Source organism: Betta splendens, chromosome 7, assembly GCF_900634795.4.
Source record: "Betta splendens chromosome 7, fBetSpl5.4, whole genome shotgun sequence".
Lineage (NCBI taxonomy): Eukaryota > Metazoa > Chordata > Actinopteri > Anabantiformes > Osphronemidae > Betta > Betta splendens.
The window spans coordinates 14,131,103-14,150,241 of record NC_040887.2 but is presented as its reverse complement, the minus strand read 5'-3'; the positions used below and the strand labels follow the sequence as shown (position 1 = coordinate 14,150,241).

The window sequence follows — 19,139 nt, the reverse complement described above, 5'->3', positions numbered from 1 at the left end:
AAGGGAGAGTCAATGCATTCTCTGTGACAGGATTCAGGGTGCAGTAGGGTGCGGGGTGAACTTCGTCTAGAGCTTCCTGTTCCACGTTCTCTGTTTGTTCTCAGGTTTGCCTCGGTTTAATATTTGAAGCATGCACCATCTTATCTGACATCTGACTGTAATCTCTATTGAACTGTTGTCATCAGCCAGTAACTGGGACTGGGGTACTAATGTACTCAAGTAAGGTCAGACTGTGGTAAAACATTAAGAATAAAGCTACACTCAGACTAGTCGCAGCTTTGAAATGGCACGTTTACAAAGGGTTTGCTTGTCTTGATATTTACCTATTATTCTATGGGCAGACATTAATACCCATCTCTTTTCTGTGCCTGTGAAGGCCACGCGAGGCTGTTGCCAGCAGCGGAACAGCTCAGCGCTGCACGGTGACAGCGAGCAGGGGAAACAGCTAGCCTGGCACAAAACTATGCCAACCAATTATATTAAAAATGTATGAAACGACAATGTGAAATGATTTTGACAACGTGAAATTGTCGCTCCCAGCAGCGAGTCTAAAGTGACTTATCAGCTGAATCTGCGGCGCCGCGTGTGAGCAACTTCCATGCGAGTTTCAGCCCTTTGTTCGGCTGTCACCGCTCTCATAGTGCTGCTTTCAGCAGCAGTAGGCAGCTGTTCTCAGAATACGGCGCTCTGGAACTGCGTGTTTGCCCTGCATCTACAGAGAATGTGGTGAAACTGGAGCCCGTGTTCCTTTACCAGCAGCTGGTAGGGACCAAAAACAGAGCTCAAAGACGCAGACTATAGGACTTAGACTGGACTAATATAGGTTCTAGTCTTTTTACACAGTCTTTTTGGTATTGAGGCAGTTTTTAATGTTCTGTCACCTGTTTGACCATTTCATCTCGGTCCCGTGGGCGGAAGCTGCGCGACTCTCCGTTGGCATCTAGGATATAGGAACACCTGCAGGGACAAGACACCACAGTGATGCAGAAGCAGGTGTGTTGCCTGTGTTGACTTACATGCTCCATGGTCATACGTCCGGTCCCTCCCCCTCCCTCTCCCCCACCACTCACTTTTTGAGCATGATCTCAGAAGCTCCTTTGCTGTAGAGGCGGAAGGAGCCATCGGGCAGCTTGATCACCGTGCTCATGGATTTGCGCACCGAGTTGAACGTATAAACCTGAGCAAATGAGCAAAAACATTGATTCATTAATAGGACAGTGGTTTACTGCCTGCACGTTTTATGGGCAGTAGATTTACAAGAATAAGTGTAAAAGTGTGTTGGGCTGAGGTTTTGGTGTGTACCAGACACGTTCCCCCACAGATGACGAGGCAGTGAAACACAGCAGCAGATTTCCCCAAAGTGGCCAATCAAAAGAAAACAGGGCGATCACACGAGTACTTCACTGTTTCAAGGCCAGAGGAGCCGTTGCATAAGGAGGGATTATAACATGTATTTGCAGTTTGCACGTTAATTATTCTAACTGCGTGTCTTTGGACTGTGGGAGGAAGCCAGAGCACCGGGAGGAAAACTGACGCAAGCGCAGGCAGCGCGAGCAGACTCCACAAAGGACGGCACATCCGGCTACCAGAAGCCAGGGCCGCGGTCGATATGTCCATCCCCAGGCGTCTTCTCTCTGCACCCACAGGCACATACTGTACACCGGGCAATTTTCACGAAAGAATGCTCTTCCAGCTATATCAGCAGCATCGCTCTAGACAGGGGAAGAGGGTGATCTGTCACCATTTGGGCTTTTTCGATTCTGGCTACGATACTCCATTAACTTCAAGGCTGCATTCAATCCACTGACTTTTCCTGTAGCACTACCAGCAGGTCAGAGTTTTCATTTCACATCTTATCTCAAACAAGACGGGTGGATTTATATCCGTACCAGGACCCGGGGCCTACAAGTTTTATTAAGTGCGTGTTATGTGTGCTTTGTTTCTGTTTTTGCTCTGGGAGGGCACGTGCAGTGTTTATGAGAAAGACAGTTGTAGGACGTGAACGCTGGTGCCATCTGTGGGGAACAGCAGGTCTGGTCAGCGCCCAGCGTACGAAGTGAAGCCAAAAAACATCATCGAAAACGCAGAGACATTCTGCCGAGACACTATGTGAGCTTCGAAACGGGATCTCAAATGTCATATTTAAAGGCGGCGTGCTGTTCGGCGGGTGCGAGGCAGCATCCCTACCTTGTACAGTCTCTCCTCGGGGATCTGCTCTCTGACGGGGGTGTAGTCTTGTTGCAGGTCTAATACAAATCCCAGCAGGCCGCACTCCGTCTTGTTCCCCACTTGCTTAGCTAGACCACCCTCCACGTCGGGCGGCTGGAGCAGGTTGGGAGGGCAGCAGGAGAAGAAGCGGGGGGAGGCAAGAAGGGATGGCGTCAAAACAAAAGCTCAGAAGAAGCTACAATTATTCCCAACATCCCCTAGAGCCCCCACCATCACCACAACTACTAAAAGAACCAGTGATGATGAAGCCACAGGATGACCTTGGGCATAACAGAGTAATATACTGTATGTCGTTAGGTGACTCACTAGGATCTTGGAGGTATAGGCGCTGTTAATTGCGATTGCATGGACTAACAGGTCCAGTGTTCGGGCGTTGATCTGTCCAGGGTCCGGGATCACACGGTGGTGCACGTCACCTGGACAACAACAACCTGATCTCAGAACATATCCCTAGTAACCTTTTTGCATTATAGACGTAATAGTACTGCATGAACACGCTGCAAAGAGCAGATCTGGACACATTTCTGTGTTCATTCAACCACATGTAGTCCCAGATATAAAACGAATGCCCACACTTTTTTTTTTTTACCAGCAATGCATTATGGGAACTGTAGCTCCGGCCATTTGAATGTACACATGACAGTATGTCACTGTTTTTGTTGTGCCAGTGCAAATGGCATTGCTAGAGCTGCCCTTTTGAAACACACAATGAATCCAGAGGGGAAAAAGCTCGAATGCAGCAGATGGCTGAGTCGATGCTGTGGAGGAGAGGCTGTAACGCTTTTCATACAGGCAAAACAAAGAACATGAAAGTCTGTATCATCTGCACAACAATGGGAATTAGCACGCTAATGTAACGGAGGGGTGACACACATAACCAGAATAGAACTGTCAGTGACACATATAGCAGCTACCCAAGCTGTTTTCCAGTCTTATGAATAAAACTAATTAAGTACACATCACAGGAGACTAAACCAGTGGCGCTGAAGTTCTCAACAGCAGCATGTCCAGCGGTTTCATGCCCATTATACAATATACATCACGTGATGCTAGTCACCTATGTACGTCTGGACCACGGTCATGCGGTTGGTGGTGAGAGTGCCGGTCTTGTCTGAGCAGATGGCCGTGGCGTTGCCCATGGTCTCGCAGGCATCCAGGTGGCGCACGAGGTTGTTGTCCTTCATCATTTTCTGCATATGATTGCGAAGGAGAGGAGAGGGAGTCAGAGACAGTGTGATGTCGTATAGGTGGGTGAGGAGCAGGGTATATTCAATAATAATATATTATTTCTTATTATAAGTGTGATGGCAACACGACTAGTTGTGAGGTCTTCACTCCACACACTGGTTAATGTCTTTCCTTAAAGTGATGAATGGATCTACCTTCACAGAGTAGGCCAGAGAAATGGTGACGGCGAGCGGCAGGCCCTCGGGGACGGCCACCACCAGCACAGTGACCCCAATGATGAAGAACTTGACAAAGTACTGGATGTAGACGGGAGTGCACTCCGTCAACCAAACACGACCTGCAACATGGCGAGGCCGACCCGTTCACAAGGTGAGAGGTCGGCCTTTAACCCGGGACGTGAGGATTGTTTGTGTTTGTAGAGAAACGGGAAGAATTACACACAGACCTTCCACGACGAACGTGTTGATGACGAAGAACAGCACCAGAATGATGACGGTGATGGCTGACATCACCAAACCTGTGGGAGATCCAGAGAAGAGACAGTTTGTCAGCCTGCTGGACGTTGTGTGTCTGTGTTTTACTCCAGGTGTCTAGTGAATGAACAACTAACAGCCCTTTGCTCTTTTACGCTGCATCAGTGTGATCTCCCATTACTACTATATTCACCTCGGTCGATGGTTAAGCAGCAATAATACATCGCTCTAAATGACTCCAGGCACCTTATTTGCAAAGTTTCACACAACACCTACAGATCAGAAAACAGGAAATTGAGAACGAGCACCACTTTATAGTCAGCGCCACAATAGCTCAGCGAGACTGACAGCTACAGAATCGAATGTGCGAGTGTCTTTCGGCGCAGAGAACGCCGAGCTCCGACTCCTGCACTTAGGAGTCCAGACTTGGCAGGTTTTCCTGGGAGTCCTGTCAAAATGTGCAAGTGGAACAGCACACTTGTTTCTGACACCAATTGTGCAGCTTGGCGCCGGTGATTACACTGTACCCTGATGTGCTGTGCCAAAACAATCTCAATTACACAAGCAGTCTTTGTCAGGAAACATAAATAACACTGGGAAAGGATGCGCCTGTTCTTCCAACCCGCCGCCAGCCACTTTATTAGTTACTGTACACCACTTAAATGTCCGGCAAGAAATATATTTGGACGCTGACTCCGCAGTTCATGATTCAAGTCCAGAAGGTTGAAAAAGTATCTCCCGGTGCAGCTTTGCCCCTCGTTTACCTGCTTTGCCCCTCGTTTACCTGCTTTGCCGATCTGAACAGCCAGTTTGGTGAGCTTCCCCTGCAACACGCTCTTCTCCTTCTTTGGAACGTTGGTCTTCTTCTTCTCTCGGTCCTCTACCTCCCCTCCCTCCGCACTCTTCAGGGGTTGCATCTCCATAGCAACACCCCCATCCTGCTTCTTGGCTGGAAAACACACACACACACACACACACACACACACACACACACACACACACACACACACACACACACACACACACACACACACACACACACACACACACACACACACACACAAACCTTTTCGTTCTCTTCAGCACTGCACCAGGAGATGAAGTAAGTGCTTCCTAATCTACGTCCACATGCTCACACACACACACACACACACACACACACACACACACACACACATGACGAGCGTTTTTACCTTTGTTCTGATTGTTCTCTACAGCTCCGTCGGGTTGTTTTCCTAGGAGAAACGCAGGGTGGGTTAGGCCCAGGTACGCGTGGCGATTGGGGAACAGAAAGACAAACAGCTACAGACAAGCAGTGTTCACATGTGTGCACAGCCAGACGTCCAGAAACAGGAAACCACAAAGACATTAGACTGCAGGGAGGAGCAGCACAGGTGGACACATCTTCATACACTGGGGTCAAGAGACTGAAGGACTTTATTATAGCAAAAGGTCATCATACTGCAGGTCAGTGTCACTGGTCTGCACTGTGAACTGGGATCCATTCATTTGCTGAGGAAAGGAGGGGGGCAGACAACGTTATGCTCACATACCATTGGTGACTGTGCTGTAACTGGCTTCTGTAGAGATGAGCAACTGAGTACTGTCCTCTGCTTGGGGAATGAGTGTGGGAGGGAGGTTCGGGAGGGGGGGTGCATGAGAAGATTCGGCAAAAAGGGAAAACAAAAGAGAGCAAAAAAAAAGGGGAAGAATAAAAAAATGCAAAAACAAATATCACAGCTTTGAAGTGTTTTTTTGTTCTGGAGATCATTTTTTCCTCAAAAATAGAGCATCTATGCTATTTAAAGGTTGTGATAGTCAATAAATGGAGCAGCAACAAAACAAGCTACTAATTAGGGCTTTTCTAAGGTCATAGGTCACACAACCTGCAAACAAAACAAAGGCAGTGGTACTGAGGTTTGTTGAAGCGCCGGCGCTCCTGCCTACAGACAAACGTGTCCGACTGACTCACGCTGAGCCATGACTGTGCACTGCAGCCTTTCTGCTCACAGTTTATTGGGTTTGGGTCGTCCGTCCCTTTGTCGTTCCGCGAGGCGGGATCCGCACGGGGGCACACGGCCGGGCCTCTCCCAGCACCGACACACACGGGCCGAGGCCCATTCACACCTACGGGCACTTCGCTGTCACCATTTAACCTTTCTGCACCCACAGGAAACCGGCGCCGGCGCGGGGAGAACGTGCGAACTGCACCGAAAGGACCCCGACGGCCCCGAGCTCAGAACCACACATGGGTTTGGGTAAAAGGTGGGAGTGTGGATCAGTTAAAGTGAGCCGTGGCTACTGAGGATTTAATGGTTAATAAAAACACTGATGACCAACCTCCACTTTCTTCCTTCACGCCAGTTCACTCAGTCCGACTTATTTAATGCAAAAAGAAAAAAGCATCGCCTTTTGTTTGACTTCAGAAGGTGAAGGAGGGCAAACACTGGAAAACAGAAGACGACTACGGGCGCGCGGGGTGCTAACAGCGTTAGCTGTATAAATATATTAAGAGCTGCACCGGGCCTGACCTCTGCTTGTTCCACTCCTGACTCACTTACTTCTGTTTTGTGTTTTTTTGCAGATAATAAAAAAATAAATACAATAGCAAACACAATGAAAGCTCAAAAAGCAGCAGCCGGCCGGAGGGTTCAAACCTGTGACCTTCCTGATGTGAGGCACAACTGTGTGGCCCCACGCTCATGAATTATGTTGTTTGATGTCTGTAATTGTAACGACCTTTGCTGTTAGTGGTTAAAAATAGCCGCCGACTATTGACTGACTAATGACTTATAACAGATAAGCACTAAATGAACGAGTATTCAGAAAACTCACCGTGTTACTGTAATATTTCAGTTTTACACTATTCATTGTTTCATAAAGGTGCTTTTAGTTCGATCCAAATGTCTGAACCTTACATCTAAATAAAGCAGACCTCTGGATGTTTTACCAAGTTGTGCTTGAGAACAGCCAAACATTTCGCGTTCTCTGCTGTAAAACCTGAGCACCATCATGTCTATCAGACATAAGGGCTTTAGGATTCAGACGGCATCATCCTGCACAAACGTTCTCCACAAGCTTTTTATTCTCCTTCAGACGAGTTTTGGGGCCGATCTGTTTTTGCAAATGAACTCTTCACATGAAAGAAAGTAAACAGCCCCACTGTAAACCCAGATCGCATGAGGAAGACTAACAAGTTATGGCATTTGTGGAAGTGTTATGAATCATTTATTAGCTCCAGTAAATGACTGTCTGAATGATCCAGCCCACAGAGGCTGCTGCACTGAGTGCTATACAAAATGTGCATTCTAAGTGAATTCGCTGGCATCCTTCTTGGCTTTTCACTGTTCTGCTATTCACAAATGTTTTCTCCTCCCTGGTATGACAACAACACCACGCGCATTCCCACACAGAAGTGAGAACTACAGGGGTGGAGGAACGGATGAGTGCACTGCTAATGATATTAACCTTAAGTGCTTCTGAAAGTGTGCGCAGCCTGTGCTGGTGTGCGCAGCCCTGCTCCGACGGCAGGACTCTTTCAAAACAAATTTAAGCAAAGACTAATGCTTCGACCAACCGACACTCTTCCCTGAATCTCTCCGGCTCCCCTTGCTCTTCTGTGCTCTTTCAATAATTGATTTAATCTGCAGCCTCTCCCTCTCAAATTAAGGGAGGGAAGGGGGAAACAGCGGAGAGCAATGACAGCGATAGGGAGGTAAAGGGGGGCGGCGCAGGTTTGGGGTAAACAAGCGGGCGAGAGAGAGCGAGAGACACCAAAGATGAGGCAGAGAGAACATGAGAGAGGGAAACAGGAAGTGGGAGAGAGGGACGAGGATGTGGGCTAAATTATCCATGAGCCTAAACTTGTGTGTTTCCTGCCAGGCTCTTATGTAAAGTGTAGAGTCACTACAGTGTGTGACCGCGGTCACATTAGGTTGGAATGGGCCCCTGGTGACACACAGATAAAAAGCCCCCAAACACGTCCGACAGAGAGTCATAGCTTCGTGTTTGCCTTTAGGACGTTATCGGCCTTTTGCTTTTTTTGTGTAAAGTTTAAATGCAGATACTGTCAGTCACCTCAGACTAATGCTCTGGGCCGTGACCCTTTGACCTCCAGGGTCAAAGGACCTGCCTACTAGGTGTGAGGAATCCATCCATGAATATGATCGGATCTGACCCACCGAGATTCAACCATTAAGACGTTGGAGCAACAAACCAAAGGCATTTCCGTTTCAGATTCAGCAGACGCGGCTAAAATCAGCTCCTTTCCTTTTTCCCGTTCACAAAATCCCGTTCCGTCCCTTGACTCACCTTTCTTCTCTTTCCCGTCCTCCTCCACCTCCCCAGCGCCCAGCAGGGTGAAGATGATGCCCGTCTGCGAGTTGACTCCTACGGCTGTCACCAGCATCCGGCCTGAGCCCTCCATCACGTGGGTCCCTGCACGCCCAAGCAGAACCTGTCACGTCCACACGCACCACGTCCTCGGGCAGAGCTTCAAAGTGCGAGAGCGAACCTGAGAGCAGCATCGGGTCCTTATCCACAGACTTGCGTACGTGGTCGGACTCCCCCGTGAGAGAACTCTCGTCTATCTTCATATCGTTGCCTTGGACCAGGATGCCGTCGGCCGGCAGCAGGTCCCCTGAACACGAGTCACCGAGTGGCCGATGTCGTTATCCATTCATTCATATCAGTCAAGCAAATATAAAGCTATAAAAGTGTCCTCACCGTATTTGACTTGGGCCATGTCCCCCACCACCATGTCGGCCACGGGGATCTGGATCACGTTGCCTTTCCGCACCACGGTGAACTTCTGCTCCTGCTCGATGCGACTCTGCAGGCCCCGGAACTGCTTCTCTTTGGACCAGTCGTTGAACGCCGTCACCAGGACCACGCACACGACCGACAGCAGGATGGCGGCGCCCTCGATCCAGCCGGCGTCGGCCTCGCCCTCGTCCTCCGCGCCGCCCGACACATTCCCACACGCTGGAGGACAGGCAGACGGAGACACGGGGACGCGTGAGGCCCGATGTCGGCGCTCGCAGCCCCGGTGTCTTGCTCAAGGACACCCCTGGTGCTCTGGTGGGCTTTGAACCCTCGGCTCCCCGAGCCAACGCTCTACCGACCGAGGCGAGCCACTCAGACACCACTTCCTGTCTATTAGGACCCGTCGCTGCCGCAGACAGACCCAGAAAGATAATAACAACTATTCGCCATTGCCTTTGACTTTTCATCTCTCCAGCCTTTTGTCTGCTTTGTATTATTTTATTATGTGCATGTTCATCTTCTACCCGTGAAACCAGTGAGGTTGACAACGCGCAGCCAATCTGTCGGATTTGATTCAAGGAGAAACAAAATCCGGATTAATTTACACCGGCTTAGGAAAAGCCAAGATGTGTTTCCATCACTTTTTGATGGAAGCACTTTGACTCCCAAACTGCATCCGACGACAGGTCGTATTTGAATCCAGCCGCAGCAGCGTTTGGGTGCGAGGTTGGAGAATTCAACCCAGCCGAACGAGGTGCTTTGATAAAACTTGGTTCTTGTTTCTCTTGGTTCTTCGGCACCGGCTTGTCAAAGGGAGGCTGCTGATGTTTGATGTCTTCCTCCTTTGAAATGCTTCCTACTGCTTTTACCCATGAACCCATCTCCGCAGCAACGCGATGCACATTTAAACTCGCTCTCCCTCTTGCAAACGGAGCGCTTCATGTCATCAGCTATGAAACACTCTTGGTTCAGTTCACTCAGGGATTGCAGAATTTCACATTTTTCACTAATTAGCTCACAAACGGTGTCCATTGTATTGTGTGTGTTCATGTTTCAACGCTAAAAGGTGCAGAGCGACCGTGAAAGAAGCGTCGGACAGCGAGCAGGCGGCCGACATCGGAGCTCCAGCTGTTGGCAGCTGTGCAGCTGTGCCCAGGTCAGTGCGCTTGATTTGATCTGCTCTCAGTAACGCCTCGCATGATCATCATATGTGGATTTGGTGTCAGATCAGAAGCCCCCCCTCACAACGCATCCTCTTTCATCTCCTCCACTCCCCCCTCTCAGGACGCTTCACACCGCGACAAATGAATTAGAACAAATGTTATGAAACTAGAAACGGGCCTCAATCTCAAAGCAAGCTGTGCAGTTTCAACAGCCGGGCTTCTGTGTCTCATTCTTGTCTTCCTCATTAAGGTGATACTGTATGCGAATGATGATTCATCGGTTTCTCCAGTGCTCATCTGGGCTGTCTTTCACATCCAGATTCACACTTTAACACCCTCGCCTCCAAAAAAGAAGAGGAAAAAAACACAACAACCCCATCCACCACCTCCCCCCACACCCCCCCGGCCCCATCTGCTCCCACCCTCACCGTCGGTTTCCTTTCCAGGAGGCTGGTAAAACGAGAGGCCGAGGGAGATGATGGCAGCGGCCTCCAAGATGATGAGCGTGACGTCCTGTAAGGCCTCCCACACAAGCTCCAGGAAGGTCTTGGGTTTCTTCGGGGGGATGAAGTTTTGGCCGAATGTTTGGTGCCGGCGCTCCAGGTCTGTCGGGTCCCCACTGAGACCTGAGGGATGGGAAGAGAAATGACAGCGGGAAAGACGGGGGTGAGAAGAGTGAAATTCACACGCTGGAGTGATACAACTAAGGAACATGAGCTACTTTGTGCAGTCATAAAATTCCATATATCACTGTTTCCATGTTTACACACAGAGGTCCCTCCTCAAGCCTCAAGCTACTAGACCGACGTCAAAAGCAGATCTCTGAATTATAGCAACTTACTCTTTCTGCCTTATCTTCATTCCCACTGAAACATCCTCCTCACCCTCCTCTCCCCTTCATCCTCACCCTCTAAATGATGCAGTTTCCATGGTGACCGGGATATTAGGTCCAGGGCTTCCTGTCTTTTACAGGTTTCTGCCCAGCAACAGGTGATGTCACAGGCACAGGCTGAGCGGTGTGGAGCGGGGCGCTCTCCTTTTTCTGATTGGCTGCCGGGGTGAGGGAACGGCGACGCGGCTGCTGCGGTTGGCCGAGAGCGCTGACTGTCACGGCATCCGTTCGCTCGCCCGGAGCGCGTGCGTGTGCGCGTTTTCGGAATGCTGGTCCGACGCGCTTGCTGCAGGGAGTCAAAGCTAGCTCCCGCTTGCGTTTGCCGTAGCGACATGACGCTCAACAGGGCTTAGGCCGAGGCCAGGGGGGGGGGGGGGGGGGGCAGGGAGAGGGGGAAACAGGTGACCTTATGCTGAGTAATGGCAACGGAGCCGTACCCTCCCCTCATTAGTCCGTCCCTCCCCGGCTTTCTCATCCCCTCATCCGTCCCTCCGCTGTTCCATTCCTCCTCATCCTCTTCCACGGCCTCTCCTCCTCTCCCTCTCTCACTCTCCCCTTGATGTGTCCTTGACAATGCGGCAAGCTGTTCCAGCGTTCCCTCCTCACCCCTTGCACCCCCCCTCCTCCCCCCGACGCCACATATACTCTTTCTTTCGCTCCCTCTGCCTCCCCTCTTCCTCGCCGTTTGCCTTCCTGCCTTCCCTCTCCTCAGTGTGGATGTCATCGTCTCATACTGCAGTGCTGATGAATCCATATCTGTGTGCGAGGATGTTTGTGTATTGGTTTAACCCCCCACCGCCTTTGCTCTTTGGATCGTATTACAGACGATGCGCTGCCTCCGCTGCATCGTAATGTAAATGTGTGGTACAGTATGTTTACTGCTCCGGCCCATTGTTGCCAAACACGCACGTATATGCCGTATTTACGCGTCTGAGCCGCGGGTTCACGTCCTTCGCTGTGATCGCTTGCAGCCCAAACAGAGGCGGCTTTTGTCTTGCTGTCACACAGCTGCGGGTTCTGAGTGACGGATCGCGGGTTGGAGCGAACAGACGTTGGAGTAATGACATTACACTCTTTTCCCTTTCGCTACATCTGCATTTGCGCTCGGGCTTGTTTGCCACGGCAGATGATACCGTACCTCATTTGTGAAAGTCAGCACGGTGCGAAAAGCAGCTTGTCCAAGTGTGGAGAGCAGCGTTTGGGGGCCGCGTTTGCCAACGCAGACACACTGCGCTAAAGTCACGTCTTTACAACTTCAAACCTCTTGTCATCAGGTTAAAAGTTAGAGCTGGATCCTGACCAGAACATGCAATTTGCAACCCTCAACACAGACTTAATGCAACCATACACCCAGCAACCGTCTATCAGACACACAACACGGGACTCACACTCTTCTCTCTCTTATTCACCTCTCTCTCGTTCTCTCTCTCTCTCTGTCTTCCTCACCATCTCTCTCTCACCAACCTCAGTCATCTCTCTCTTTCCCAGCCAACGTATCCCCGCTGCTGTGTTGCTAGGTTACAAACTAGTTGAGGGAATGGGCGTTGTCTGGTACCACACCCCTGCTGGAACACAGAACGCACACGACCGTGCGTGCGCCTCAACACACGAAACCGCAGTCATTATCAGTCTTTGATTGGGTTAATGGCGTCCACTGTTATTCTGCCTGCGTGTCTGTTGGTGTGGAACCAGCTTGACGCTATAAAAAGTGCCGTTTAGATGAGGTCTGGGCTGGATGCTGTCAAGAACGGGTCTGTGAGAGCGATTAGCAAGTGCCAGTCACGTTTGCAGCATTAGCTCCATTAATCAGCAGCTCTAACGACAGCATTGATTTGAAACTTGATTCTTCAGTATTTACTATAAACTTCCCTCTGTCTTTGTTATTTTGTAATGTGTCTCCTCCAGATTAAATCCTTGGGACCAGTGACCTCTGGTTCTTCATGTTCACCATAGAGTCTCTGCTCCTCCAGAATTCCTCCACACCCCTTCACCTAAACCAACAACTAATAACTATTTTAAGAAAAGGGAAATGTACAAATTGCTCTTAAATGGGACCCACAGCCAGTTGGAAATCAGTGAAGCTGCCCTTTAAAGGTCCTAGAACTAATTTCACAGCCTTCAGAGATTAAAAAACTCGGGACCCCACACTGTTGCTGCTCGGCGCCGCTGTCCTATTTAGCAGCTACACATGCCTCCGTGTCTCCTGAGCAAAGCTACTAATAGCTGTTAGCTCTCTCTTCGGCCGTACAGGTGCAGCTTCCTGTGACATCTGGCACGTGGGTCTGTTTCTTTCGCGAATGGGCCCAGTCTCGCCGGCGTGACCACAGAAAGCCTGCATGAATCCCAAACATCAGAGAGACGCAACACAACGTGCTATACCACACAGTTTAGATGCTTTCACCTGTTTGTTGCAGATGTAGCTTGTCAAAAATTGAATTGACTTTTGAATTGTTAGCTTACATAGTGCTATTATCTTTGATTGCACCTATATATAATCTATAAAAAGCAATCTAATCATTATTTTACTATCAATGGGCCTTAAAGTATCAGAAAAGAAGCAACTTATCTCATCCTTTCAATTCATCCAGTCTTCTTCAAAGCTGCCATTTGCAGCCAGGACTGCGAGCTCTGAGGAAGGTGTGCTTTTACAGTTGGATCCAAGTGTATGTGCTGCACCGCAGCAAAGTCCGTCTACTTAATAATTTAAGTAAAATTAAAATTATCTGTCTTGGTCAGTTTCAGTGATCGAAACACCTTCTCCGCTGCAACCGAATGTGTTGCTGTTGCAGATACAGACGCGTGAACGCACGCAATCGCTGTCGTCCGTTGGAGCCAAATGCTGATCGCACAGAAACTGCAGCTACAGCGATGGTGCCGAGGTGTTTACGGCCAAGACGGCACTGTCGTCCATCCGCTCCTCCTTTCAGCCAACCTGGCTGTGCCCATTCATCTCCCTGCTAACTCATTCCCACTCATCCACTACACAAACCCATCCACGCTCCCCGCAGGCCAACGGCCCCATCCATTCATCCATCCAGCCATCCACCCCAGCAGCATCATTCATCTGCCCATGCATCCGCCCCCCCGCGGCTATTTCTTAACTCATCCGAGCGTTTGCGCGCCTGTGTCTGCTCACCATCAGTAGTGTTGGACTGTAGTCTCTGGCAGAGCCCCTCTGTGTCTCCGTAGCTGTCCTGGATCTTCTGCAGCGCTTCCGTCCCCCTGAGCTCCATCAGCTCCCTGAGCTCCTTCACCGTGACCCCAAAGTCTCCCCCTGCGTGGCTGCCATCCGCCCTTCCTCCTCCTCTGCTCCCGCTTCGCGTCCCTTTGGGATAAAACTCCACCGTGCTGTTTGCCATTTCACCCATCGTGGCAGTTGTGGACATGTCAGTGAGGGTCCTTCGCTGTTGTGGCCCCCCTGTCTCTCTCTCCGTAGTCTGTCCTCAACTCAGTTCCCCTTTCGTTTGGCTGGTGGAAGGGTGTTCATGTGCAGTCACAGCCTAGGTTCTGTCTTAATATCCTGCTTAAAAATTTATAACTGCGATGATTCACCTAACCCTGTTTTTAATTTTATTTAAGGGCAATGAAGGGGCGTTTTTCTCCTCGCTATCTCGGCCTAGCCTCCCACTGCTCCTTTAATTCTCCATAGCAGAGGGAGGAGGGTGAGGGGGATGAAGGACAGCGAGCAGGGGCACTTCAGAAGCGTGACGTCTGAATGAATCCAGCTTTCTTTTCCTTCGTCTCCTCTGCGACTCCACGCTTTCCTCTTTTCTGTCCCCCTCCCTCCGGGGTCACGGCCAGTCCATGGACGGACGGACGCGCTGGCGGACTCACAGACGGCGGTGGAGGGATGATGGACGGATGGAGAGAGGGGCGAGCGAGGCAAAGGCAGCTGATAAGTCAGAGACGGGAAGTGGATCCAGTTCAGAGGTAGCTACTGCAGCACCACCAGAACCTAAAGAGAGCGATAGGAAGAGACACAGCGTTACCACTCTATTCTATTGATCTGGCTCCACGTCATTACATCAAATCATCTCAGAGGCAGCCATGAGTCCAGACTGGACTCAGCTGTAAAACTTGTTTGCTTGATGCACTAGTACTGCATATTGCAGTACAGGTTCTGTACATTTGGTTGCCCCAGCCCTAAAGCTGATAATAGATGTGGGTGTGGGGGGGGGGGGGGGGTGGGGGGCAAAACCGAGCCACCTTCCCAACATGCTCAAAAAGGGCCAGAGGAAATGCAGAGGTGGTGAACATTTCCTGTGGGTTCATCGCCACAAGCGTGTTTCGCATTATTCATGCTCACACCTTCAATGTGTTCGTGTAAAAATAGTGATTTGATATTCTTGAAGAATTTGAGAGAAACTAAACAAAGTCTCAGAGGCCGCATCGATACATCTCACCAAATCTGTTTGAGTGAGCCCACTGTTGCTTTCATCCACTATGAATTAAATATGTGCATGAGGATGTTCAGGAGAGAAACAGAAACAGGAGCTGCTTTTTTCCCCCTCATATTAAATTTTACTAGCCATCGCTTGCGCCTGAATCTCTGTAGTTCCTCACAGAAGAGCCCAGAACCAACAAGAAAGTGGCCCACCGGTTCTGGTTTCATTTTTCATGAGCGTCTCAGTCATTCCTCTCTGTGGGGACTGTTACAGACGTGCCTCTGCAGCTCGTACTGTGAGTCAAAACGAGGCTCGCGTCACATGAAGGCGGCCCGTTCCGCGAGGTGCCGGGACCCTCCCGCCTCTGGTGCTTCGGGCCTGAAACCGGGCCTCGTCCCACACCAGCACTTAGCGCCGGCCGTGACGGAACGTCCCCAGCGCCGCACGCGACACCACGTATTCTGGTCGGTCGGAGTTGAGGATGTTTAAGGAACACAGAGTGGAGCTCGTCAGTGGTTAAATCCTCGTCTCCTCCCTCGCGCCGCCCCCTCCCGCTTCCTCCCGGCCTCGCTTTGCCTCCATCCTGACTGAGAGTGTTAGTTTATGACTGAGTCACCCCGTTCTGCCTTTGAAGCTCCCATCTTTTCTCATTTGCCTCCTCCTCCGTCGATTCCCCGTCCATCTCGGCGCTTTTGGACGCCTCGTCCTGTGGCGTCTCACTGCTTCTTATAATGTTACCTTCTCTCCTGGCTCCCTTATTTAGTGGCTCGCCTCGACGACGTGCCTCCCGCTACTGCAATCATTTATTTACTCAGCCAGTTGCACATCTTCTCCCCACCGCGGTCTCTCACTCAGTGATTCTGTCTGATTTTATGCCGCTCACGCAAGAAAGAGCTCTCCTGCTCGGGCCTCGGAACCACCTGGACTAACTCCCACCGAGTCTTTCTCCTGTGAGCTGTGACATGTTGCAGCATTCAGGCACATGCGAACCTGCATTACATAAACTGAAAACCATTAGCCTTTTTAGCCTAAAGCTAACGCACGCAGTCCCCTTCAGCCAAAGGATGTACAGTAAGCACACAAAGACACTAACACTTATGCCCCGAGACAACGCTTACATGATCTGTGGCCTGACACACCGTGCGCTTTTCAAAATAAGAGAAAATGGGGGGGGCTGTCCTGGCTCAAGATGCGTTTGAACACGAAAGGAGTCAGACAAAAGGTCAGTACAATGTTGAGCGGCCTGCTCGTTTGTTCCAAATACGAGCTGCTTCCCTGCGCAGCATCCCTCAGAGGGCCGGAGTGATTTGATGGTATGTTTTTCTCTTAAGTAGCCGCTCTTTTCCTTCGGGTATTTTCTCCTCATCACGGAAGGAGGAAAGTTGAGAAGGGTTCAGACACAAGAGAGAACGTCCTCGGGGGGTTTAATTCTAGGCCAGCAGAGTCGTGTGTGTGTGTGTGTGCGTGTGCGTGTGTGTGTGTGCGTGCGTGCGTGCGTGTGCGCGTGCGCGTGTGTGTGTGTGTGTGCGTGTGTGATGCATGGGCTGACACACCAACCTGGGCGCCTCTGACTGAACAACTACGTGTGCGTTCATGTGCTCCCGCCTGTGCCCTCTTGTGTGCACAATCGCCATGCTAGGTGAGTACGCGCGCATCGCCTCGCTGTGCACTTGTCAGTGTTTCGTCCCTCCGCCTACAATGACAATCCTGCGGTCCACCTGTGCAGCTGCAGTCCCACTTTGTGACAGGGTCACCTCTGGCGGCCCTGCGTGGGCCGCCGCCGCCGCCGCCGCCTGCCGTCCCTGGCTCGGCGCCAGTCACACACTTGTGTAATGTGTGTCCGGTGGGAACGGCGCGCTCGGAATCCGACGGGTATCTGCATTATAATGGAGCACGGTATGAGACAGCTGGATGAGGACGCGGGCTGGAGTTTGATGGGGAGGGGAGGTGGTGATTACAGAACACACGGGGAATTTAGACTGATCAGCGTCCAGCCTTAAAAATGCCTCTCTCACATTTCACTCGTGCCCACACTCACGGTGCATCCCAGATGAGCAATCATCCCCCTCCATCCACGCTAACGCTGCTCCTCTGCGTAGGAATGGCCCCGTGCAACAGTGTTTCCCACACTAAACGACCTTTCCTCGTCACCTTCAAACGTGCCCGAGCTTCGTGCCTCCACCGGCGCAGGAGAAGTCTCGGTTGGAGCTAGAGGACACAGTGGGCCCACTGGACGCACCGGGGGGAGGCGGAGGAGCCCGCGATGCGCCACTTGCTCACCCTATGTCCCTCTGCAAGGTTACCGGCGCGGCCACGTCCGGCCCGCGCTCCCCGCTCTGCGCCGGCTCCACTCGTAGAGCGACTTCCAGCCGGAGATCAGCGCCGGATCAGAGCGACACCCCCGCAGCTCGGCGCCGCAGGTGCGCCAAACAACGCGGCTGATCCCTAGCAGCCCAGAGCGCGGTACGTAGCGCCGGGGAAAACCGGGCGGGCAGGCGGAGGGAGGCGCGTGCCACTCGGCGAGAATGGGAGACTGCGGTCGGCGGTGAAGCGACACGGGACGCGGATGGACGGACGGTTGGATGGAAGAATGGACGTGTATCATTAGCTCAACGCAAGCGCGCGCAAGCACATTCAGTGGCGCACGCGCACACACGTACTCCCTCATAATGTCATGAGGCTGTTTGCCAGTATTATGGAATGCCCTACTGTATGTGCTGTTATTACAGCTGTGTAAGGCCTGCGATGACAAATGCCACATCAGGCCGCGTTCTACAGTCTGCAAGTCCTATAAAACCTCCCCGCGTGCCGCTAACGCATCACAGCGCGAGCGACACATCTACCCTAATAAAAAAAAACTGCGCTCGAGCGCCCGGGGTAAATAACAGTCACGCACGCGAGCACGCACGGACGGACTCACCGTGCAGGCCAAGCTCAAGGACATCAGCATCAGCGCGCGGGTGGGGAGGCAGAATCCCCGTTAATCTGCGTGAGCGTGAAGCGGAGAATGTCCCAGACCGGATGAGAGGATACAGCGGGGGCCGGGGCTGCGGCAGCTCCGGTTGCCTGGAGTCCGAAGGAGTGGAGGGATGAAAGACGACGACGGTGCTGATGAATATTCCGCTCCGCGCGGTCACCTGACGGTTGGTCGGCGGAGTTCTGCGGCGGTGGGAGAGAGAGAGAGTCGGAGAGAGAGAGAGAGAGGAAGAGTGAGGGAGAGAGAGAGAGAGGATACGCCGGGCTAAGGGTTTAAACACCTCCGTCGCGGGGAGGGCGAGGAGGGGGTGGAGTGTGGTCCGTGTGCTGCTAATTTGACCGGACTCGGTTAACTGTTAAAAGGCTCTGGGAGGAAAACAGAAGAGAAAAGAAAAGCTCCGCCGCGGTGACAGGAGACGCTCATGCGACATCTTTGGAGGAGGAGGAGGAGGGGTTGAGGCGCTGGAGAGCCCGCGCGCACAGGAGCTCGGTCGCAGCATCCGAGCAAGGAAAAGAGAGAGGGAGGGGTGATGAGTGTGTGTGTGTGTGTGTGTGTGTGTGTGTGTGTGTGCGTGTGTGTGTGTGTGTGTGTGTGTGGTGGGGGGGGGATCCAGACGTCACCCGCCACCTACTCGGCTGCGTGATGACGACACCACACACACCGCAGCGCACGTTGCGCAGGCAGTGTGATCCTGTGATCAGACCGTTTTAGGATGAAGCTCGACTCGATTATGAAGTTATTCTGCAGATCAGGCGAAATGCGACAAGTTTAATAAAGTGAAGTCATCTGGGACTATATTATACTATATTAATAGGATTTTATTCAGATATCATTCTTGTAATTCCGATCTCTGCTCTGCTTCTTTGTATTATAAAAATATTTTGCAAGTGTTTTTAGTGGTTGAAGTAATATTTGGGTTCTCGCAAAGTTGGTTAATTTGAAACAACAGCCACGGTAAGTTTTTATTTTTTTACATTAAGTATTTTATTACCATCCTGATTGGTTCATAATCACACAAATATAATGTTAAAAAGGTGAATTACAAACCTACTTTGATATTCTTAAATT

General features: G+C 51.1%; 1 protein-coding gene across 1 annotated transcript in view; it reads right to left on the bottom strand.

Moving 5' to 3' along the window:
- atp2b3b (ATPase plasma membrane Ca2+ transporting 3b) overlaps positions 1 to 18,570 on the bottom strand; it is a 36,324-nt gene extending 17,754 nt beyond the window's left edge. The window contains 15 exon segments of the mRNA XM_029157452.2: positions 882 to 957; positions 1,071 to 1,177; positions 2,188 to 2,322; positions 2,536 to 2,645; positions 3,287 to 3,419; positions 3,612 to 3,754; positions 3,863 to 3,934; positions 4,675 to 4,839; positions 5,084 to 5,125; positions 8,202 to 8,327; positions 8,404 to 8,529; positions 8,616 to 8,873; positions 10,246 to 10,443; positions 13,846 to 14,664; positions 18,015 to 18,570. Of these exon segments, the coding sequence (XP_029013285.1) occupies positions 882 to 957; positions 1,071 to 1,177; positions 2,188 to 2,322; positions 2,536 to 2,645; positions 3,287 to 3,419; positions 3,612 to 3,754; positions 3,863 to 3,934; positions 4,675 to 4,839; positions 5,084 to 5,125; positions 8,202 to 8,327; positions 8,404 to 8,529; positions 8,616 to 8,873; positions 10,246 to 10,443; positions 13,846 to 14,095 (1,941 nt within the window). The 5' untranslated portion in view covers positions 14,096 to 14,664; positions 18,015 to 18,570.
- Positions 18,571 to 19,139: the final 569 nt, after the last annotated feature.